Here is a 24,526-nt window from a genome sequence, read left to right as displayed (position 1 = left end):
CTCATCTACTTTCTTGGCCATCTCTTGAAAAAACTTAATCAAATTTGTGAGTCATGATTTCCCATGCGTAAAGCCATGCTGACTATCCTATATGAGTTCTTGCCTTTCCAAATGCCTGTAGATCCTGTCTCTCAGAATCCCCTGTAACAACTTACAAACCACAGATGTTAGACTTATTGATCTGTAGTTCCCAAGCATTTCTCTGTAGTCTTTCTTTAGTTAGTTGCCCTCCAGTCTTTAGGCACTTAACCCAGGATACAAATATCTCCACTAGGGGCTCTGTAATTTCCTCTCTAATCTCCCGTAAATCCAAAGGATACAATTAAACAGGCCCCAGAGATCTACTTTAATGCATTTTAAGACTTCGAACACCTCCTGTTCTCGAATGTAGACTCTCTTCAAGGCATCACGGTTTATTTCTCCAGGTTCCCTAGCATCCATTTCTTTCTTGACAGTAAATACTGACAATAAATATTCATTTAGGATCTCACCTGTCTTTTGTGGCTCTGCATAAAGACAACATTGTTGATCTTTAAAATGCCCTATTCTCACCCTCGTTTTGCCCTTCATGTACTTGTAGAATCCCTTTGGAATTTCCTTCACCTTATCTGCCAAAGCCATCTTGTGTCTCTTTTTAGCCCTCCTAATTCCTCTCTTAAATGTACTCCAACATCCTCTATACTCCTCAAGGAATTCACTTGATCCCAACTGTCTATACATGTCATATGCCTGCTCCTTTTTCTTGACCAGGGCCTCAATAGCACAAATCATCCAGGGCTCCCTCCTCCTACCAGCCTTACCCTTGATTCTAACAGGAACATGACAGCCCTGAACCCTCATTAATTCACTATTGAAAGCCTCTTACTTATCAAACGTCCCTTTGCCTGCAAACAGCCTCCCCTAATCAACTATTGAAAGATCCTGTCTAAGACCATCAAAGTTGGCCTTGCTTCAATTTAGAACTCTATCTAGTGGACCAGACCTATTATTTTCCATAGCTATTTTAAATCTAATGGAATTAAAGTTACTGGTCCCAAAGTCCTTCCCCAGTAACACGTCTATCTCTTGCCCTGCCTTATTTCCTAAGAGGAGGTCAATTTTTTCCATTCCCTAGTAAGGCCATCTATATACTGCAAGAGAAATTCTTTCTGAATGCACTTAACAAATTTCTCTCTATCCAGGCTCCTAACACTATGGCAGTCCCAGTTGATATTAGGAAAGTTAAAATCCCTTGCTATTAATACTGTATTATTCTTGTAGCTATCTGCAATCTCCTCATATATTTGTACCTCAATCTCCTGCTGACTACTGGGGGACTTATAGTACAATGCTGTCAAAGTAATCTCCCCCTTTTTTACTTCTCAGTTCTACCCATATAGCCTCAGTAGATGAACCCTCAAGAATGCCCTCTCTCAGAACTGCCATGACATTCTGCCTGATCAAAAATGCAACTCCTCTTGCCTCCCCTACTATCTGTCCTATAGCACCCTCTATATATCTCTGTATGTTTAGAGCATGCAAAATAGTGAGCGTACCCAACGATCCCACACAAAATTCTTAGCACGGCATCCAGGATTAAATTGCAATTCTATAATAGGATACCACTTTCCGGAAAATCCTAACTGTGCAATTACGCTGACAACTAATTAAAAGAGTCAATTGGCTGGCACTTTGGTGCACTTTCATGTGTAAGAAGCTATATATATGTTGATACTCGGTGCTGTTCTTTGTAGACAGGCAAGCTTGTTCATGTTTTGTGCTTGTTTCAGCTGAACAAAATAAGTAACAACCATGCATTGGTTCATATCACAGAGCAAGGTCTTGAGGAATCAGAGTCAACTTGGTTTAAAATTTCAACAAAGCCTGACAGTTTACTGTCAATCATCATTAATTGGTGCATCTCCATGACAACATATCTACCAGTCTGAGTCCAATGCCAACCAATTGGGCTCTCTTCTCATTTGGTGTAAATGTTAGGATTCCCCTTAAATTGATATTCTTGGAAATTATCCTGATGAATGCAAGTCAAAAAGCTTCAACAAAATCTCTCTCATTTTTTTCAATGATATTAAAGTTCTTTACTGTTAAATGACCAAAATTAGAAGCTTATTAGAATCAGTTCATAAAACTTTTCTTCCTGCATTCCTTTACTCTAGATTCTGGCATATACTGAAGGGCTTCATGGAAAATGGTTGTTCACTGAAATCCGTGCAATTTTCTCCAGGCGCTATCTATTGCAGAATACTGCACTGGAAATTTTTATTGCCAATCGAAGTAAGTCTTACTCCTAAAATGCTCCATGAACTTTTTTTTGGTTGACGCTTTCCTGTTTACCTATTTAAATTGCCCGATTTTGTTTTATTCTTATTCTTTTGAACTTGTTTTCTAGTGCTTTTGGAGTGCTTCATACAAGATATAATTTCTACCCATTCAGAGTAAACAGTGTAAATAGTATTATGGTTTAATAAACACCATTTAAATTTACCCGAAAGACTCAAGAAAGCACCATTTATATCTGGAGAAGTTGCAATTTCTTATAATTTGGAGATTGCCTTTCATGGTATCACAGAATTGTTGCAGCATAGAAAAATGATCATTTGGTCCATCATGTCTGCAGTGGCTGTCCAAATTAGTGCCTCACATAGTGCCATTCACCTGCCTTCTCCTTATAACCCAATACATTGTTCCTTTTCAAATAACCAACTGATTCCCTTTAGAATGCCCCTATTAAGCACATGATTCAAATGATTTTTGCCGTTTTCCCCAAAGAGCTTAATCAAGTTTTTTTTTCCAGAATTATCAATCCCAAACTAATAATTTATAAGGTAATTTCCTATATCTTAGAACTATCAAATTTTAAGGTATAGTTATCAAGCTTAATTTTCAAGAAAACTGTGTATCTTCATTGTAGGCTGTTTTGGATCAATAAAAACCCCTGGTACATGAAAACAACTTCTCATTTTAATATGTAAAATTGCCTTTAATGTTTGATACTTGAATTTTTTAAAAATATACATGGCTATTTGATAGGTGTTCAAAATGTTCCTTAAAATTCAGAATTAGATCATATATCCAAGTTCAAGCTTAAAGCGAGCCTCTGGAGTAAATAGATTACATAATTGACATATGTGTTGGAACATCTCCAAAAAACTATAGCATTGTTACAATACTCACCTTCTGTAAAATAGTTAATAAATCTGTTGACCTTGCATGAGTTAAAATAGTGACACATTTTTGCACAAAATCACCACTGCAGACAATTCAAACTTCATGATAATGTCCATGCAGCAAAGTTTGTTTAAACCCATAGTCATGTTTGCATCAGGAAATCTTTTTTGGGAATGGATTTCAGCAAAGAAGCGGAAATAACCCGCTGCCCATTGAAAACTGTGATTTATGTATAGACAAAGGGGCTTGCGATTCTGCATCTGTTATATATCTAATTGCAAAGAGATGTTCTATTAAACAAAAATACAATATAAATCACAGAAGGTGATGTCATGTTAAAAAATGTTCTTTTATTGTTTATTTCTTTGGCAGCTGCTGTCATGTTCAACTTCCCAGATCAAGCTACAGTCAAGAAAGTTGTTCATTGTTTGCCCCGTGTCGGAGTTGGTACAGGTTTTGGGCTGCCTCAAACCAGGTATACAAACATTTTATTCTAAATGTACATTTATTTTTCATTATATTGTCATCACAGAGTAGAATTTTTAAAAGTGCACATTCTCCTTGTATTTTTTGTGCTTCATGATCACGTATACATTCAGAGCAATGTATTGATTCAGTACTCATTTTATTGTACCAGCAAAAGTTAGGTTGTTATAGATCCATGCCCTTGGCGTGTAGAAATACATAACATACCACAACACCTTGTGTGTTAAAATGCCCAAACCCAACACTGGAGTTTTTTATTGCTTAAAAAAAATTCATTCATTAAGATCTGCCATGCATTTATTTTGTAATTTACTGTATTGATGCCAAATTCATAAATCAATGCTAAAATGGCACTGCCTTGTGTCAACTTGGCCTTGTTGAACTAATTGAACTAGTGCAGCTGTGAAACCGAGCAAACTGCCTTTCAGAACTAAAGAAGAATGCGAATCATGCCATAAGACAATATCCAGTTGCTGTCAACTATAATTTTTGTCAGGCTTCATTCTGTTTGTTTTGAATGTTTTCAGATGCCATGAGAGAGAGAGAGTAACTATTAAATTTGTGCTGGGAAAGTTAAACAGGATGATTAAAACTCAGGAAAACTCTGCTGATATCCGAGTAGAATTCCTTCATTGAGCTCATTTACATCATGTCCATAAAATCACATAAGCTGGAAAATTGCAACTGGTTGTGAGTGAAACACTGAGAAACCAGGCCAGATCTCTGACTGAGCTGAGTAGAGAATGGAAACTACCAGCTTTAGTTTAAAGAAACTGTTAATTATAGTTAATTCATTCTTGCCTGACACAAATGCAGTTTTGATTTCTTTTGCAGATAGTACAGTAAAGTAGTATTTCAACATGGCATGAAATTAATTAGGTTTGAACTAAGTGAGAATATTGCTGAACTTGGATCATCCTTTTTCAAGCTGGAAATGTCATTGGCATGGAAATTTAGCTACTGCACTACATATATTTTGTATGTTCTACTGAGATTGGAGCCAAATCAACAAATAGGAGTGCAATGGGTATAAAATATAATTTGCATTTAAAGTATTTATTCTGAAAGATTTTTTTTAAAAGTAGCCTGCACATCTACTGTAAAGCCTGCACATCTACTGTAATCAAAGGAATAAGAAGTACCGTAATATTTTTGTTTTTGATTTTATTTTCTCTCTGACCTGCAGACGAATCACCTTAGCTAGCCCCCGGCAACTTTTCAAAGCATCCAATATGATGCAGCGTTGGCAGCGGAGGGAAATCTCCAATTTTGAGTACCTTATGTTCCTCAACACAATAGCTGGTAAAGAAAAACTGAAATTCCTATTTAAAATATATTCTTTGTAAATGAAGGACTGTAAGTATGTTGAATTGGATATAAGTATTGCATAAACTGTATGCACTCGACGAAGAGGCAACAATATAATACAAAAGCTATTCCCAAATTGGGTTGAAATGCTTTGAGACTGTTCAAATTGGCTCTGAAAGGAGACCATGTGTGCTGGTAAAAAGAAATATATTATTAATTTTGAAATAAATGTTTGAACCAAAGGACCTTACAAATTACCAGTTAAATAGAAATGCAAATTTATTCGTATTTTATTCTCCTTCACTATTTCCCCACATGTAAATTTTCAGTGTGGCAAAATTAAAATGAGAAGCAAAAGTAAGCACTGGAGTAGAAAGCAGTCTCCTAAAATCATCGAATGATTATAGGATTAAAGGAGGCGATTTGGCCCAGCATAAACTTGTTGGCTGTTTGCAAGAGCAACCAAGTGAGTTCCACTGGCTCCACCTCTATTCTTACATTCTCTTCTGTTCAGTTGCTTATTCAGTTCCCTTTTGAAAGCCGTGATTGAATTTACCTCCACGCAATTGCCATTCCATCCTAACTGCCTGCAAAATAAAAAGCTTTTTCTTCTTGTCGCTATTGGTCCCTTTTACCAATCTCCTTAAATTGCAGTCCTGATTCCTCATCCTTCTGTCAATGGTAACCATTACCCTGTACCTACTCTGTCAAGACCTTTCATGATTTTGATCATATCTATCAAATCTTCCTTCAAGCTTTGCTTTTGTAAGCAGAAGAGCCACAGCTTCTCTAATTTATCCTTGTAAGTCAAATCCTTCATTGTTGAAACCATTATCGTAATTTTTCAGCACTTCCTGTAGAAATCTTCACATCCTTCTAAAATGTCATTCCTAAACAATTCTCAGATGGGTCTAAAGCAGTACTTTGTAAAGGTTCAGCATTACTTCCTTGCTTTTATATGGTCGGCCTCGATTTGTAAAGTCCTGGAATCCATACAGTTTTTTAAGTCCCTCTCTCAACCTTTTTTGCCACAATAACAATTTGTGTACAATTGTGTCTATTCCTGCAACCCTTTAGAATTTTAACTTTATACTGATTCTCCTCATTCTTCCTTCCAAAATGTGCCATTTTTTACAGATGTGTGAACTGCAGTCTGTACTTGACTAATCTAATTAATTTTTTCCATGTAACACCAAAGGGAAGATGGATGATGGGATGTTGTCAGTGTTGATTTTTAAGATTTTGTGGTTTGTGGGATAAAAGGTATGTCAACTTGAATACAAATTGGCTTAAAAGATAAAAAAAATTGCGCAGTGATAGGTTGCTATTTTCGAAATACAGGGTGGTAGACATTTGTTTTCCCTAGGGTCAGTGTTAGGGCCATTTTTGTAATGCATACAAATGATTTGGATATTGGAATATGGAGTGAAGTTTCAACATTAGCGATGGTTTCAAAAGTTGAAACATCGCAAATAGTGAGGGTGATTACAATCAACTATAATGTGACATAGATAAACCAGCAAGATCAGTAGGAGATAGAATTTAATAAAAGAATATGAGGTGATGCATTTTGGCAGGAACGGTAAGGCGAAGTGAAATAGATGTAATGGTACAGATTAAACAGTGAAAAGGAATAGGGAAATATGGTGTACATATGCATTGACCTTTGAATGTGGCAGGGTATATTGAGAGAATGGAATCTTGGTCTTCATAAGTAGGAGTGTTTATATATATATATGTATTCACTTGTGGGATGTGGATGTCAGTGGCTGGTCAGCATTTTTATTGTAGTCCCTAGTTGCCCTTGAGCAGGTGCTGGTGAGCTTACTTCTTGAGCTGTGGCAGTCCACATGCTGTAGGTTGACTCACAATGCCCTTTGGGAAGAAATTCCAGGATTTTGACCCAGCAACAATGAAAGAACAGCCATATATTTCCAAGTCAAGATGCAGAGTAGCTTGTTGTTCCCGTGTATCTGCTCCCTTTGTCCTTCTAGATGGAAGTGGTTGTGGGTTTGGATGGTGCTGTCCAGGGATCTTTTGTGAATTTCTGCCATGCATCTTGTAGATAGTTCACACTGCTACTAGTGAACATCGGTGTTAGAAAGAGTGATGTTTGGGAATGTGGTGCCAGTCAAGCGGGCTACTTTGTCCTAGATGGTGTCAAGCTTCTTGAATGTTGTTGGGGCTGCTTCTCTCCAGGAAAGTAGGGAGTGTTCCATCAAATTCCTGACTTGGGCCTTGTAGATGGTGAGCAAGCTCTGGGGAGTCAGGAGATGAGTTACCTGCTACAGTACTCCTAGTCTCTGACCTGGTCATGTAGCCATTGTCTTTATGTAATGAGTCCAGTTGAGTTTCTGGTTGATGGTAACCCCAAGGATGTTGATAGTGGGGAATTCAGTGATGGTAACACCATTGAATGTCAAAGGGTGGTGATTAGATTGTCTCTTATTGGAAATGGTCATTGTCTGGTATTTGTTTGGCATGAATTTTACTTGCCACTTGTTAGCCCAAGCCTGGATTTTGCCCAGATGTTGTTGCATTTGAACATGGGCTGCTTTAGTACCTGATTAAGCCAAACAGGACTGTGTCCCATAGACAGAAGGAAGAATGTGCATGTGCTTGGACATTCCTGTGCTGTGCATAATTCTGTGACTTCCCTACATTAATTGTAACCTTCCCCTATCCAGCCATTTCGCAAATTTTTCTGCTGTCATGAAATCCATTACTATCTTCCTCATAGTTTTATACTTTGAAGTTTAGCTTCTGAACATTTTAGAATTGTGCACTGTACCCAATCCAGCTCAATTATATTAATTAAGAAAAACAGTACCCCTGTGGAACCGAATTGCATAAATTTCCCCAGTCCAAGAAAAAAAAGTTCAACACCACCGTTTATGCAACCAGCGTTTTATCCATGTTGTCACTCCTTTTTATTTTTTGCGTTTCAGTTTTGCTAGCAAATCATCCACCTCACTGATTCTAAGACTGTGCACATCAATTGTCTGCCCCTCAAAATATCTGATTGCTTCTTAGGTTTTCACTCTCCCTTGCTGTTAGTTCATTCTTCACACTCATCACTCTGTGTAGCTTATGTCTCCTACATTAGAACAGTGAATGCTGTTCAAAAGTACTTTGACTGTAATGAGCTTTGTGACCTCCATTGGCCATGAGTGGCACTACATAAATACAGGTCTTTCCTTACTTAAATTAAAGCCAACTGCACACTTGCTCTGATCCTTGAATTCATGGAAATTTCAAAGATAATGAGATTCATTTAATCTATTCCTTTAAGAGCCTTGACAATTCTGAAAACAAATGATTTCCATTTTTGAGATGTTGTAAGTTTGGTAGCCATTTGATTACACAATCACTATGCCTAGGTATTCCTGCTGTAGTTTGTTGTGCAGAATTATACACAATTATTCACTTGTTGTACCTGTGCCTCATTCATGATCCATTCCCAGAGGTTGTGTTTTTTTCTCCCCATTGTTTGTATCGTGTAAGATCTGTTTGACTTTCTCCATTGCCTTAGAATTGTTTTTTACCTTACAAATTTTGCATTAACTACTTAGCCTGTAACTTTGACCCAATAGATGGAACATAAAATTCAGTTTGCACTTTTATTTTTCAGTTTTAGGTTTGGAAGAGTCTACCACCAATTTATAAATAGGCATATTAAAGCTTTAGTTCATAACTCTAAATGCAGCCTGATGTCTCATTGGAAGTGTGTGAACCAACATAATGACCCGTAGAGAAAATGAGCTTTGTCAGCTTTTAACCATGCTCCTTGAGGAGAAAAATAAATGGATAAGAATTGACGCTCTATCTTTTTCATGCTGTTAGAGTGCACTTCCTTTCAGCTGATTCATGTAACACTATTCCCTTGACTACTACTCAAATCTTATTAAATATTAAAATATATTTGAACTTTGATTGTAAGTGGCCTGTTTATATGCAGCTCTGTGTGAGGATCTTGCTTAGAAATAGGAAGCTTTGAACCAAACTGGGAGGAAGGGATTTACCTTAGAAGTAAAATCTGTGTGTTAATAGATGAGATTTAAAAGGCAATAACATAGTGCATATTTTGCATGGATTATTTTCAAAAAATATCTCAAATATGAACTGCCTGATGTCTCATCTCAAATTAAAGGTTGTACGTTACCTTGAGCAAGTTGTTTGTTTCAAACTGTTGATTATCTTAATGAAGAAACAAATATAATATGTGTCAATATAATAGAAAATATATATGCTGGGCCGCAGTGACCTTGGACTATGGTGAGGAAAATCCTCAGAAGAGGGTTAGACCATGCAAATCCATAAGATATTTAATTCAATCATCTCTGATCTATATCTTAATTCCATTTTCTCACCTTGACAACCTTATCTTATAAAAATCTGTCAATTTGAGCCTTGAAAATTTCAATTGATCCAGCAATGTCTTTTATGGACTATAGTTAAAATTTTCCATTAGCTTTTGAAAGAAATTGATTCCTAATTTCACTTCAAATTGACCTAGGAATAATTTTGATATTATGGATTTTCCCACCAGAGGAAACAGCATGATACTGTCTTCACAACTTAGCTTTTCTTCTAGTGCAGTCATTCTGGAGAACAAAGTTCAGTGACCCGAAGCTTTCTCTGACACACTTCACTCAGATTGGAGAATTTCAAATGTAACTTCAAATTTTTTAAGTAAAATGCCGGAGAGAAACCAGAAAATTGTAGACCTGTTAATCCAGTATGTATTGTGGTGAAGTTAATGGATTCTATTATTAAGAATAGAGTAACACAACACTTCAATAAATTTGATTTGATTCATAAGCGCCAACACAGATTGGTAGAGAATTGGTCATATCTCAGGAACTTAATTTAAATTTTGAGTAAATAAATAAAGCAGTAGACCATAAAACATTGGAGCAGAAGTAGGCCATTCAGCCCATTTAATTTGCCCCACTATTCAGTTAGATCAAGGCTGATCTGATAGTTCTCAGCTTTACTTTCCTGCCTTTTCTCTACAACCCTAGACCTCCTAACTGATTAAAAATCTGTCTCTCTCAGTCTTGAATATACTTAACGACCCAGCCTCAACAGCTGTTTACTGTAAATAATTCCACATATTAACTAGTCTCTGACAGAAGAAATTTATCCTCATCTCTGTCTTAAATATGCGACCCTCTGTTTTGACATTATGCACTCTGGCCTAGGACTGTCCTGAAATAAGAAACATCTTTCTTTACTACCCTGTCAAATCCCAGCGGAATCTTGAACGTTTCAATACTGTCATTGCTCATTCCTCTTTATTCCAAAGAGTACAGGCCCAATCTATCCCACCACTCTCTATAAAACAGTTCCTCCATAACTGGCATCAGCTGAACTAACCTTCTTTGGGTTGTTTCAATTGCCGTTAGATCTTCCTTTAAGTAACGGCTCCAAAACTGTCCATAGTATTCCAGCAGTGGTCTGACTAGTGCCTTGTATGGTTTTTGCAACTGTTCCCTACTTTTATACTCCATTCCATTGAGAAAAAGGACCAGCATTCCATTTGCCTTCCTGATTACCGCTGAACTTGGATGGGAGCTTTTTATGATTCATGGTTAAGGCTTCCCAAATTCTTCTGCAGCTTTCTGTAGCCTTTCCCCATTTAAATAATCTTCAATCCCTCTATTCTTCTTTCTAAAGCGTATAACCTGACAAATTCCCATACTTTATGCCATCTGCCAAGCTTTTTGCCCACACACTTAACCTGTCCATATCTCTGTGCAGATTCTTTGTGTCATCTTCACCATTTGCTCTTGCTCTTTTCTTTTGACTCCCCCAAAAATGTGATTATAATACATCCACTTTTCTTGTCCAAGTCATGAATATATATTGTAAATAATTGTGGCCCCATCTCTTATCCCTGTGGCATTCTTCTGCTGACAAGTTTCTTTCCCTATCCCAAATCCCTGACTTTTTTAAAAAATAGAATCCCTACAGTGTGGAAGTAGGCCCTTCAGCCCAATAAGTCCACGCTGACCCTCGGAGCATCCCACCTAGACCCATCCCCGTATAACCTACCTAGCCTACACATCCCTGAACACTATGGGCAATTCAGCATGGCCAATCCACCTAACCTGCATATCTTTGGACTTCGGGAGGAAACCGGAGCATGCGGAGGAAATCCACACAGACAAGGAGAGAATGTGCAAACTCCACACAGAAAGTCATCCAAAGGTGGAATCAAACCTGGGTCCCTGGCACTGTGAGGCAGCAGTGCTAACCACTGAGCCACCGTGCCACCCCCTTCTTTTTATTAGTTAGCCAGTCATCTATCTTTATTTATTACTCATTCATGGGATGAAGGCTTAGTTGGCTGGACCAGCATTTATTGTCCATCCCTAATTGCCCGGAGGGCACTTAAGAATCAACCATATTGCTGTAGATCTGGAGTGATATTTAGGCCAGACCAGGTAAGGATGGCAGATTCCTTGCCTGAAGGACATTGGTGATTGAACTATTTGGTTCACTATTGTTTAAACGCCAGTCTTTCTCATTACTACCTCTCTCAACTGCTGTGCTATCTATAAATTGTCAGACTGCTTGTCCTACATCCAGCACAGGATAATCAGAAACCCCCTTCTAAATTGAAAAGACGGAGGTCGTACGTATGGTTCTTGTTAAAAAGTTCTTGTATCCTTGCTATTGACTCCATCTTTCTCCCTGGCAGCTGTCTGAAACTGAATCAAATTGTGCATAACTTTGGTGCTATATTTGACCCTGATATGAGCTTTTGGCCACATAGCTGTACCATCACCGTTTACATCTCCCTAATGTAATCAGACTCTGCTCTGCCTCGGTTGATTTGCTGCTAAAGATCCTTGAGACTTGATTATTCCTATGCGATTTTCTCTTCTGCCCTGTGTAAACTTGATAGCATCCAAAACTGTAGTGTCCGTGTCCTAACCTGCAACAAGTTGTGATCACCGTTCATCTGTCCCTATATCTGTGATGTCATTCAGCCCAATAACCTATGAGATATCAGCACTTCTGAAATTTAGTTGTCTTGAACAAAAACAGTTTTAAGCACTCCACTGTTGTTGACCATGCCTAAGCTATGTAATTCTCTCCTTCAACTTCTCTGCCTTTCTTCTTGCTTAAAACCTACTTACTTTACCAAGTTTTTGGTTTCCTGCTCTGATACCTTCTGAGGTAGCTTAGTATCAAATTTATTTGATGAAGCTTTTGTAAGATTCTTTGAAGTCATTAGAGATGCTGTAGAAATATAGATCATTGTTGGGCAAAACTATAGTAGAAGAATTTCCATGTAGGTAAATGTGAGTTTATTAGGTATAAATCAAGGAATGAATTGATCTGAGTAGTACTGGAAGGGAGAAAGACTAGGAACACTTGAAAGCTGAGAGAATTTGGTAATGTGTGGGCTTAGATGACTAAAATATAATAAGGTATATAAAGGGCAATGGAAAATTAGTGCTTATAATTAGATTGCTAAAAGAGGAAGTTTTATTATTTTGTTACATAACAATGGTTTGAATGTATCTGGACTACTCTGTATAGTACTGGCGAATGTACCTCATAGCATGTTGGCCCTGGAAACACAACAGCATAGAATTGCCATTGTGTTACCAGGACCCCAGATAGAAAGTGAGATTACTTAAACCAGATTTATATTCCCTGGGGTAAACAAAGACAAGGGCTTGATTTGATGGAAGTAATTAGTACTTTGGAATAAATTGATTGGGTAGATATAAAGAATTTTTTTTCAGTTGGAGGAAAATGTAAAAAGAGGAATAAGACATTAAATCAGAACTATTCAGGAAAAACTAGGAAACTTCTGGTGAAAATGTTAGAAAAGTGGAAATGTCTTTCACAAAAAACATTAGATTCTAATGGTACTCAGTTAATAAATCCAAGATTTATATACTTGTTAGTTAGTCAGGGATAATCAGGGACATGGAACCACATTGAGTGGATGAAGTTATGATGCAAATCAGCCATGACCATAATTGATAAGGGTTGAGAGGCAGAATGACCTACTCATGCTTGTAACACACATCTGACATTGTGTACAAAATGTTTGTACACCTCTCTTTCAGATGTTGAGTGTGCATGTAGCTATCTCACCATTGCTCTTTCTTCAACCCACGGATAATCTTGCAACATCATGTTCAATGTATCATTGAACTAACAAGGCTTTTATTGTAGCAAAATATCCATTGTTGCTCCACAAAGGTATACTATGACAACAGTGGATTCATTTTTCCATTTCCCACCAACCTTTATGCCTTGCTGAACAGAGATCAAACCGAGATCTCTATCTTGAATGATCTCCTCCAAACAATTTGTTCTGCCTATCCAATGCTCAATAGCATCATAGATGGGCCCCCCTACACATGTTGTGTATACTGTTCACCATTTCTTTCCAATGCACACCTCTCCCTTCCTAAACCACCCCTTGCATATTAACCCTCTCTTTCCTTGTCAGGGCCCCAGATTAAATTGTTACCATTTAACTTCTTGCTCAGCTCCCAAAATTCCCTGAAATTGTCAGTAACATTTTATGACTGCAGTCACAATCCATCATCCATCCTTGCCCTCCAATGACATTTCAACCTTTCTCTGCCAACTCTCCTGGTCTGTTGTTCACCTAATTCTTTCTTAACCAGCACATTTCCAATAAGAGATTCTCCTGTCACTCCCAAACAAATATCTTTGTAACAACACAACTGTCCTTGTCTACCTCTTTTTTGCTTTATTATTTTCGTACTTTACTATTTCCCAATGAGATAATGTCCTAGATAACATCTCTGAGTACATTCTTTGTCACTGGTAGGACAGATCTGCCAGAGTTGATGGCACAGCCTGGAGGCAATTGTCCTCAAGAGTTATCAATATTGATTCCATACCTTATGAAATGTCCTGGCATCAGGTCAAATGTGGGTAAGAGAATCTTTTGCTAATTAGCATGTACCCCACCCCCATTCATTCTTTGTTCTAAACATAATAATCTCACATTTACCGACATGGAAGTTCGTCTACCATAGTTCTGTCCAGCAATAACCTACATTTATAGAGCATCTTTAATAACTTCAAAGAAATTTACAAAAGCTTTACCAAATAAATTTGATGCTAAGCCACCTTAGAAGGCATCAGAACAGGAAACCAAAAACTTGATAAGAGAAGTAGGTTTTAACAGGAAGAAAGGCAGAGAGCTTTAAGGAGGGAATTACACAGCTTTGGCATGGACAACAACAGTGGAATAATTAATGAATTAGCACTGCATGTTGAACAGCGTTTGAAAAAAGCACTGATGGGAACAAGGGTGCAGATGTACTTGGGTAGGAACCTCAATGTCCGTTACCAAGAGTGGTTTGCAATACCACCACTGATTGAACTGGTTGAGTTCTAATGGATGTAGCTACTAGACTGGGCCTGCGGTAAGTGTTAAGGAAACCAACAAAAGGAAAAAACATACTTGAGCTCATTGCTGCCCAATCTTCATGCCTCTGTTCAAGACAAAAAAGGTTGGAGTGACCTCAATACAGTCCTTATGGAGACAAAGTCCAATATTGTCATGGAGAGTGCCCTATATGGTGTTGTGAGGCACTAATACCATGCTAAATGGGATAGATTTTGAAAAAAACCACTTGACCACAATCTGCAACCTCGTGGTCTGATTGATTCCCCACTCTACTTTTTCGATCCAACCAGTGGATCAACCCTGGTTCAATAAAGAGGGCAGGAGCAGCACCAGGCATTCTTAAAAATGAGGTGTCAACCTGGTGAATCTACAACACAAGACTACTTTCAAAGCAAGCAGTGGGAGCAGCAAATCATAGATAGAACTGGGTACTTCTGTCAAAAACTAATCAACCCTAAGCTCTGCTATCCTGCCACATCCAATGATGAATGTACAATTATGCAGCTCACAAGATTGGAGGCTCCCCAGATGTCTTCATCTTCAATAATAAGGAAGACCAGCACATCAGTCCTAAAGATAACGCTGTATCATTTGCAACAAGCTTCAGCCGTGATCCATCTCAGTATGTTCTGGAGGACACTAGCATCACAGATATCATTTTTCAGCCAGTTCAGTTAGAACATAGAAGAACATAGAACAGTACAGCACAGTACAGGCCCTTCGGCCCATAATGCTGTGCCAAACTTTTACCTGAAACCGAAGGTCTATCTAACCTCCACCACTATCTTATACTATCATCCATATGCCTATCTAATAACCACTTAAATGCCCTTAATGAGGCCGACTCCACTGTCCTCTCCGGCAATGCATTCCATGCCCCTACCACACTGTGAGTAAAGAACCTACCTCTGACATCTCCCCAATATCTACCTCCTTTCACTTTAAAACTATGTCCCCAAGAAAAGGTCTCTGGCTGTCCACTGTATATTCCATTGATCATTTTGTACACCTCTATCAATCATCTTTCATCACTTGTTGCTCTAAAGAGAAAAGCCCTAGCTCTCTCAACCTTTCTTTGTAAGACCTTCCCACCATTCTAGACAACATCCTGGTAAATCTCCTCTGCACCTTTTCCGATGCTTCCACATATTTCCTGTAATGAGGTGACCAGAACTGGACACAATACTCCAGATGTGGCCAAACCAGGCTTTTGTATAGCTGGTGCATAACTTCACGGATCTTGAACTCAACCCCTCTATTAATGAAAGCTAACACATTGTATGCCTTCTTAAAAACTCTACCCACCTGCGTAGCAGCTTTTGGGGTACTGTGGTCATGAACCCGAAGATTCCTTCACTCCTCCACACTGTCAAGAATCTTTCTGTTAACCCTGTATTCTGTATTTTGCTTTCAAGTTTGTCCTTCCAAAATGAATCACCTCACACTTTTCAGGGTTAAACTCTATCCGCCACTTCTCAGCCCAGCTCTGCATCCTATCCATGTCCTTTGTAACCTAGAACAGCCCTTTGCACTGACCCACCTTCGTATCATCTTTTATGGCGAAGGCGATCCATCCTTCCACATCTTGCTAAACAGACCTCCCTACCAGTGTCCTGAGTCTAATACCACTAACAATCACTTGTTTATTTGCACTGCCCTCAGCACCTTGTTTTATTTATCTGCAAATCATTGCCTAAATCTGTTTATCTTACTACCTCTCTCTGATTGATTTATTGTCATATGTACCGAAGTACAGTGAAAAACTTTGTTTACAAGCAGTACAGGTAGATCATTGTAAGCAAAGACATACAGATCAAAGGTTGTAAAAAGGCTTAGACAGAAGCACACAGGTTACATTGCACAGGGTGTGTGCTAGCAAGATCATCATTATATGAGGCTAGAGTGACAATTTATCCGTCTAATAATGGCCAGGAAGAAACAGTTCCTGAACCTGCAGGTGCACGTGTTCAGGCTTCTGTATCTTCTGCCTGCCAGCAGAGATTGTAAGAGGTCATTAATGGGGCATGTTGGGACTTTGATGATGTTGGCTGCCTTTCTGCAGCAGCAAGCCACGTACGTGACATCCATGGATGGAAGATTGGCTTCTGTGATGGTCTGGGCTAGGCACACTACCATCTGTAGTTTCTTATAGTCTTGGGCAGTGCAGTTGCCATACCAGGCTGGTTTGCATCCAGACAGTAGACTTTCAATGGTGCATCTGTAGAATTTGGTGAGGATCCTTATGGACATGCCAAATTTCCTGTGCTGTCTGTGGAAGAAGAGGCATTGTTGTGCCTTCTTGACTGTTGCAACTGCATGGAACATCCAGGACAGGTTGTTGATTATTGTCACTCCGAGGAACTTGATGCTGTCCACCTTCTCAACCTTGGTTCCATTGATATAGATAGGACCTTTTTTTTTCTGAAGTCAATGATCAGTTCTTTAGTTTTGCTGACGTTGTTCTCATTGCACCTCATCACCAAACTCTGTGTCTCCCTTCTGAGTTTTGCCTAGTTGTTAGATATCAATCCTACTCTGGTGGTGTTCTTAGCAAAATTGTTGATGGCGTTTGTTCGGAATTTGGCAACACAATCATGGGTGTATAGGGAGTACTGTAGGGGGCTGGGCATGCACTCTTGGCATTTCCAGTGTTGAGTGTTATTGTGGAAGAGGTGCAGTTACCTACCTTCGCTGATTGATTGTGGTCTGTGGGTCAGAAAGCTGAGGACCCAGTTGCAGAGGATGGACTGAGACTAAGGTTTTTGAGTTTTGAGATCAGTCTGAAGGGGATGACAACTTTGAAAATGGAGCTATAGTCAATGAGCAGGAGTCTAACATAGATGGACATGCTTCCCAGATGTTCCAGGGATGAGTGCAAGGCAAGGGATCTGCTATCCACTGTGGAACTGTTACATCAGTAAGCAAATTGTAAGGGATCGAGTCAGGCAAGGAAACTGGAGTTCATCTGGGCTGTGACCACCCTCTCAAAGCGCTTCATGATTATTGAGGTCAGGGCAACTGGGGCGGTAGTCATTAAGGCATGTTGCATGTGCTTTCTTAGGTACTGGGATGATAGTGGTCTTCTTGAAGCAGGTGGGGACTTTGGCTTATAGGATGGACAGGTTGAAGATGTCAGTGAATATCCCCACGAGTTGGTCCACACTGGATCTGAGTGCTCAGCTGGGGACACTGTCCAGGCCTGCCGCCATTTCCTTTTGTTGACTCCCAGAAAGATTGATTTGAAATCTGCAGTGGTGACCAAGGGAACAGAAGTGTCTGGGGCTGTTGGTGCAGGCGTCACTGTGTCACTGGCATTTCACTCAAACCGAGTGTAGAAAGCATTAAACATGTCAAGGAGGGATGTGTCTTTGTCCATGAGCTTGTGCTACTTCATTTTGTATCCTGTCATGTTGTTTAGGCCTCGCATAGGTGGCAGGAGTCTGTTATCGGTTTGGGCCTCTAACTTGGCCTGGTGGTGCCTTTTGGCATTCCCGATGGTTTTGTGGAGGTCATATCTGGATTTCCAGTATTGGCCTGGGCCTCTGACTCGAATGCTGCACAAAGGTCATCAGTAGGGAGTGGATTCTGTGGTTCATCCAAGGTTTACAGTTGTGCTTTCATGTGCAGGCTAGGTGGATTAGCAATGATAATTTTAGGATCACTGGGATAGTGTAGGCATCTGTGTCTGGGTGGGATGCTCTTCTGGGGTTGGTGCAGACGTGATGGTCCAAAAGGCCTTTTTCTGTAACAGGGATTCTATGAAAAATTTTGTCTAAACATGCAGTCATCTCTACTTACTCTCATAACCTTGGTCAACTTTCAACAATGTGAATAAATTCAGGACTTTTGAGTAAAGAGAGTGATTAAAAAGTAGCTTCATTGGAGGTGGTCACACCAGACGTTCTGTAAGGTAGGTGGGTGACCACCAGGAGAGATAGGCAAGTGTCTCAAACAAGGTACCATTATGGATACAGCTGGAGGGGATAGCTTCTCAGGGGAAAATAGCAGCAGCAGCCAGTCCTTTGGCACCATGACTTGCTCTGCCATAATCAGGTATGGCAAAGTCTAAGCGAGTAATCATGATAAAGGACTGTCTGGTCATGGGCACAACAGGTGTTTCTGTAGCCACAAGTGAGCCTCCAGAATGATGTGTTGCCTCCCAGGTACGAGAGTCTTGGACATCTTAGAGCAGTTGCACAAATTCTCAAAGAGGACTATGAGCGGCCAGAATCATTGCACACATTGGTACCAATGACAAAGATAGGAAAAGGGATGAGGTCCTGCAGAATGAAATTGAGGAGTTACGGAGGAGGTTAAAAAGCAGGACCCCAAGGGTAGAAATATCTGAATTACTGCTGGTGCCACCACCAGTGAGTTGGAATGGGAGTATAAGGCAGATTAATGCCTGGCTGAAGAGTTGGTGCAGGGGACAGGGATTCTGATTTTTGGATCATTGAGATCTCTTCTTGGGCAGGGGTGACCTATACAGAAGGGACAGGTTCCACCTGAACTACTCAGACTAGTCTGGCAGGGGTTGGGACCTTACACAGTAGTGAAACAAAAGAGAAGTTTGAGGCAAATGCAGAAGGAAAAGAAATCAAGTTAAATATACCAGGCAGGCAAGGGTATGGCAGGGAAAGACTGATGAATTAAACCGCTTTATTTCAATGTGAGAGGCCTGACTGGTATGGCCAATGAAGTTAAAGAACAAAGAAAATTGCTGCACAGGAACAGGCCCTTTGGCCCTCCAAGCCTACGCCAATCCAGATCATCTATCTCAACTTGTCACCTATTTTCCAAGGATCTGTTATCACTCTGCTCCCTGCCCATTTTTATATCTGTCTGGATACATCTTAAATGTTGCAATTATGCCCGCCTCTACCACCTCCACTGGTAAGGTGTTCCAGGCACCCTTTGCGTAAAGAATTTTCCATGCATATCTCCCTTAAACTTCTCCTCTCTCACCTTGATATCGTGACGCCTAGTACTTGACTCCCCCACTCTGGGGGAAAAAGCTTCTTGCTATCCACCCTGTTTTTACCTCTCATGATTTTGTAGTCCTCAGTCAGGCCCTCCCTCAACCTCAGTCTTTCTAATGTAAATAATCCTGATCTATTCAACCTCACTTCATAGCTAGCACCCCCCATAACAGGCAACGTCCTGGTGAACCTCCTTTGCACCCTCTCCAAAGCATCCGCATCCTTTTGGTAATGTGGCGACCAGAATTTTACGCAGTGTTCCAAATGTGGTCGAACCAAAGTTCTATACAACTGTAACATGACCTGCCAACTCTTGTATTCCACGCCCCCTCCGATGAATGAAAGCATGCTATATGCCTTCTTGACCACTCTATCAAGCTGTGTTGCCACCTTCAAGGTTCACCAGACCTGAACACCCAGATTTGTCTGTGTAACTCAGGGGATGGATGGAAAAATGGGACTAGAATTACAGAAACATTGCCTGATGGGGGGACAGGACTGGCAGCTCAATGTTCCAGGGCACAGATCCTATAGGAGGGATAGGAGGAGGAAGCAAGAGAGGAAGGGGGGGTGACATTTTTGATTCAGGAAAACATCATGGCAGCATTTAGAGAGGATATTTCTGGGGAATAGTCAAATGGAAGCTAAATGGGTAGAAATGAAAAATAAAAAAGAGAGTGATCATTTTGATGAGATTGCCCTATAGGTTTCCCAATAGTCAGCAGGAAATTGAGGAGCCAGTATGTAGGGAGATCACTGATACCTATAAGAACAAGAGTTATAATAGTAGGGGATTTTAACTTGCCAAATATAGGCTGGGACTGCCACAGTGTTAAGGGTTTGGATGGTGAGGAATTTAAGTGTTTTCAGGAAATGTTTCTCAATAAATATGAGGCCCGACTAGAGAAGGGCAAAACCTGACCACCTCTTGGGAGATATGGCAGGGCAAGTAACTGAGGTGTTAGTCGGAGAGTACTTTGGGACTAGTGACCATATTTCTATTAGCTGTAAAATAGAAAGGAAAGGCCTGGTCATCAAATTGAAGTTCTAAATTTGTGCAAGATTTTAGACAGGAGCTTTCAAAAGTTGATTGGGGGAGGTTGTTCCCAGGTAAAGGGACATCATGGCAGACTTAGTGAGAAGGGCAGGGCTGGCAGGAGGAGGCAACACTGGATGACTAGAGATATTGAGGCCCTGGTCAAGAAAAAGAAGGCATATATCAGGTATAGACAGCTGGGATCAAGTGAATCCCTTGAGAAATACAGAGAGTGTAGGAGTACACTTCAGACGGAAATGAGGAGGGCAAACAGAGGACATGAGATATCTGCCAAATCTAAGATTCTACAAATATATTAATGACAAAAGAGTAACCAAGAAGAGAATAGGACCTCTTAAGGATCAACAAGGTCATCTATGTGTGGACCCACAGAAGATGGGTGAGATCTTAAATGAATATTTCTTCTTTTTTCTTCTTTATCCGTTCATGGGATGAGGGCGTTGCTGGCTAGGCAGCATCTATCACCTATCGCTAATTGCCCAGAGGGCAGTTAAGAGTCAACCACGTTGTCGTGGGTCTGGAGTCACATGTAGTCCAGACCAGGTAGGAATGGCAATTTGCTTCCTTAAAGAACGTTAAGTGAACCAGATGGATTTTTCCAACAATTGACAATGGATTCACGGTAATCATTAGACTCTTAGTTCCAGATATTTATTAAATTCAAATTCCACCATCTTCCATGGTGGGATTCAAACCCCGGTCCCCAGAACATTATCTGGGTCTTTAGATTAATAGTCCAGCAAAAATGCCACCAGGCCATCACCACCTCGTCAGTAGAGAATGACGTGGTAGCTAAAGAACTCAGGAAATAAATAGTGAAGTCTTGAAAGTAATCCACATTACAGAAGAGGTGGTGCTAGAGTTGTTGAAATGCAAAGAGGTAGATAAATTCCTTGGACCTGATCAAATGTAATTCAGGACATTGTGGAAAGCTGGAGAAGAAAATGCAGGGATATTTGTATCATCTATAAACACGGACGAAGTACTGGAAGACTGGTGTGTGACTAATCGAATCATACAACATAGAAACAGACTCTTCGGTCCAACCAATCTTTGCTGAACATAATCCCAAACTATAATAGTCCCAGCTCCCCCCTCCTGGCCATATCCTTCCAAACCTTTCCTGTTCATAGATCCATCCAAATTATTTTTAAATGTTGTAATTATATCTGCATCCATCACTTCATCAGAAAGTTCATTCCACACACAAACCATCCTCTGTGTAAAAACTTTGCTTCATTTCTTTTTTAAAACTCTGTCTTCTTACCTAAAAAAGTCTTGAAATTTCTCATCTTAGGGAAAGGCAGCTTAACTCTACCTTTACCTGTCATTATTTTATAAACTTCTATCAGGTCACTTCTCAACCTCCTATGATCCAGTGAAAAAAAAGTCCCAGCCTATCCACCCTTTCCTTACAAGTAATGTTGTGCATTATTTAAGAAACGGTGCAAGGAAAAGCTGGGGAATTACAGACTAGTGCGCCTAATGTCAGTAGTAGGTAAGCCGAGGGATGGGATCTACGTGCATTTGGAAAGGCAAGGACAGATCAGTGCTAGTTAGCATAGCTTTGTGTGTGAGAAGTTATGTTTCACAGATACAGTTGAAATTGTTTGAAGAGGTGACCAAGAAGATAGATGAAGGCACAGCAGTAGACGTTGTCCACATGGACTATAGCATGGCCTTCGATATGGTTCCACATGGTAGAGTGGTTAGTAAGGTTAATTTATATGGGATCCAGGGAGAGCTAGCTAACTGGTATAAAAATTGCCTTGATGGCAGGAGACATAGGGTGGTGGTAGAGGATTGTTCTTTAGACTGGATGCCTGTGGCCAGCTGTGTGCCATAAGAATCAATACTGGGTCCATTGTTGTTCATCATTTATATAACCAATTTGGATGAGAATATAGGAGGCATGGTCAGTAATTTGTGAATGACACCAAAATTGGTAACATAGTGGACAGTGAAGAAGGTTATCCAAGAGTACACTGGGATCTTGATCAACTGGGCCAGTGGACTGAGGAATGGCAGGTAGAGTTTAATAAATATAAATGTGTGGGGTTGCAATTTGATAGAACAGACCAGGACAGGTCTTTCACAGCTAATAGCAGGTCCCTGGGCAGCGCTGTTGAACAGAGAAACATTGGAGTGCAGGTACATAGCTCCTTGAAAGTGGCGTCATGGGGTACACGGGATGGTGAAGAAGGCTTTTGGCACACCAGCCTTCATTGGTTAGAGGATTGAGTACAAGAGTTGGAATGGCATGTTACAGTTGTACAAGACATTAGTAAGGCCGTGTTTGGAGTACTGCAAGTAACTAAGGTTCCACTGCTAAATGAAGGGTGTTATTAAACTGGAAAGGGTGCAAAAAAGATTTACAAGGCTGTTATTGAGACTGGAAGATTTGAGTTAAAAAGGGGTGCTGGATAAGCTGGGACTTCCATCCCTGGAGCGTAGGAGACTGCGGGTCGACCTTAGCGTTTTATGAAATCATGATGGGCACAGATGAGGTAAAAGGCCAAATAAGGTCTTTTCCCCAGCGTACAGGAACTCTAAAACCAGAGGGCGTAGTTTTAAGATGAGAGAGAAAGGTTTAAAAGGGACCTGAGGTCCAACTTTTACGAAATAGAGGGTGGTGCATATGTGGAACAAGCTACCAAAGTAAGTTGTAGAGGTGGGTACAATTATAACATTTAAAAGACATTTAGATAGGTATGTAGATAGGAATAATTTAAGAGCATATGGGGCACATGGATGCAAACAGGTCTATTATCAATTTAGGAAACATGCTCAGCATGGTCGAACTGGACCGATGGGCCTGTTTCCATGCCATATGACTCTATACAGGTTGCTTACAAAATATATACAAAATGTATACAAAACATTTCCTCATCCTGAGTTGACTGACCGTTTTCCTGTGTTGATAAGCACAGTAGTGAATCCATTTGCTGCCTTTATTTCGTACTAGTTGAGTTTTATGAAGAATGCACTGCTTGGGGCTGTTTCACCCTTTGGACCTGTTCTATCATTCAGTAAGACCAAAGCTGATCCAATTTTCGTCTCATCTCCAGTTTCCTGTCTCCAACCATAAAACTTGACTCTCTAGCCTGTCAGAAATCTAACTCAGTATTGAGTAACTTTGAAGAACCAGCTTCCAGTACATTCTGGGGAAGCAAATTGCACATTAAATATCATATGCTTTTTTACATGCATTGTTTAAGGTATATGAGAATGTTTTCATTTGCTGGAAATTGGTATCATGTTGTTTTACTGTCTTGAAATAATACTGCCCAATTCATGTCTGGCTGCTAAATTAAATGCTAATTCTTTTGTCATTAAGGTCGGACTTATAATGATTTGAATCAGTATCCAGTTTTTCCTTGGGTGATAACTAATTACGAATCAGAAGAGTTGGATCTGACACTGCCAAGCAACTTCAGAGATTTGTCCAAGGTATTTTATCTTCAATCTATTTCCTATTTTATTAATATATTAAAATCATCCTGTCATTTGACTTCCTAATTTCAAGACTTGCCACAACCTTTTTGCCAATATTTTTCTTATAACATTCCAGCTCCTCTCTCATCGTGTTTCATGTTTCTGTAAATTTATTATCCTGACTGCAGAATCCAGTTTTTGCATAGATGCTCCATTATTTCAGTTGGCATTTGCTTTTAAGCCTAGGTTCACATTGGTGAGATAGCTGAAGCTTTTAGTTTTGCAATTTCTGTGTCTAGTTCTTAAATATTCTTGTTAATTTAGAATTTCGAGGACTCCCATGTGCATAAACTTCAACTTTTCTCCCCAACTGTGTTCTCTTTAACCCTATCAAATTGCACTGCTCAACTTTCAGTTGCCAGCGTTCCCTGCTCCACCCCCACTGCCTCCTCTGTCCTTTCTGCTCCCTTCATTTGGCCTCTTTTTTTTCTCTTTTTGATGGGAGTGGAGGTGGTGGTATTTGAATCATCTGTTAGCTGCAGGATATTTTCTATGCCAGTCATACAGAATGGTTGTGCTAACACAATTTTATTTTCCAAATTCTAAGAATGCTGAAAGAAAGATGAACTCTAGAAGTATGTACAGTTTAGGCCAAAATGGCAATATCAAAGTTAG

General features: G+C 39.8%; 1 protein-coding gene across 3 annotated transcripts in view; it reads left to right on the top strand.

Moving 5' to 3' along the window:
- lrba (LPS-responsive vesicle trafficking, beach and anchor containing) overlaps positions 1-24,526 on the top strand; it is an 856,602-nt gene that overhangs the window by 559,822 nt on the left and 272,254 nt on the right. For all 3 annotated transcript variants that reach the window (XM_048526975.2, XM_048526966.2, XM_048526981.1), the window contains 4 exons: positions 2,157-2,274; positions 3,541-3,643; positions 4,841-4,956; positions 23,754-23,866. In XM_048526975.2, the coding sequence (XP_048382932.1) occupies positions 2,157-2,274; positions 3,541-3,643; positions 4,841-4,956; positions 23,754-23,866 (450 nt within the window). The remainder of the gene's footprint in view (positions 1-2,156; positions 2,275-3,540; positions 3,644-4,840; positions 4,957-23,753; positions 23,867-24,526) is intronic.

Source organism: Stegostoma tigrinum, chromosome 1 (genome assembly GCF_030684315.1).
Source record: "Stegostoma tigrinum isolate sSteTig4 chromosome 1, sSteTig4.hap1, whole genome shotgun sequence".
NCBI classification, from domain to species: domain Eukaryota; kingdom Metazoa; phylum Chordata; class Chondrichthyes; order Orectolobiformes; family Stegostomatidae; genus Stegostoma; species Stegostoma tigrinum.
This window is presented reverse-complemented; position numbering and strand designations above follow the sequence as displayed.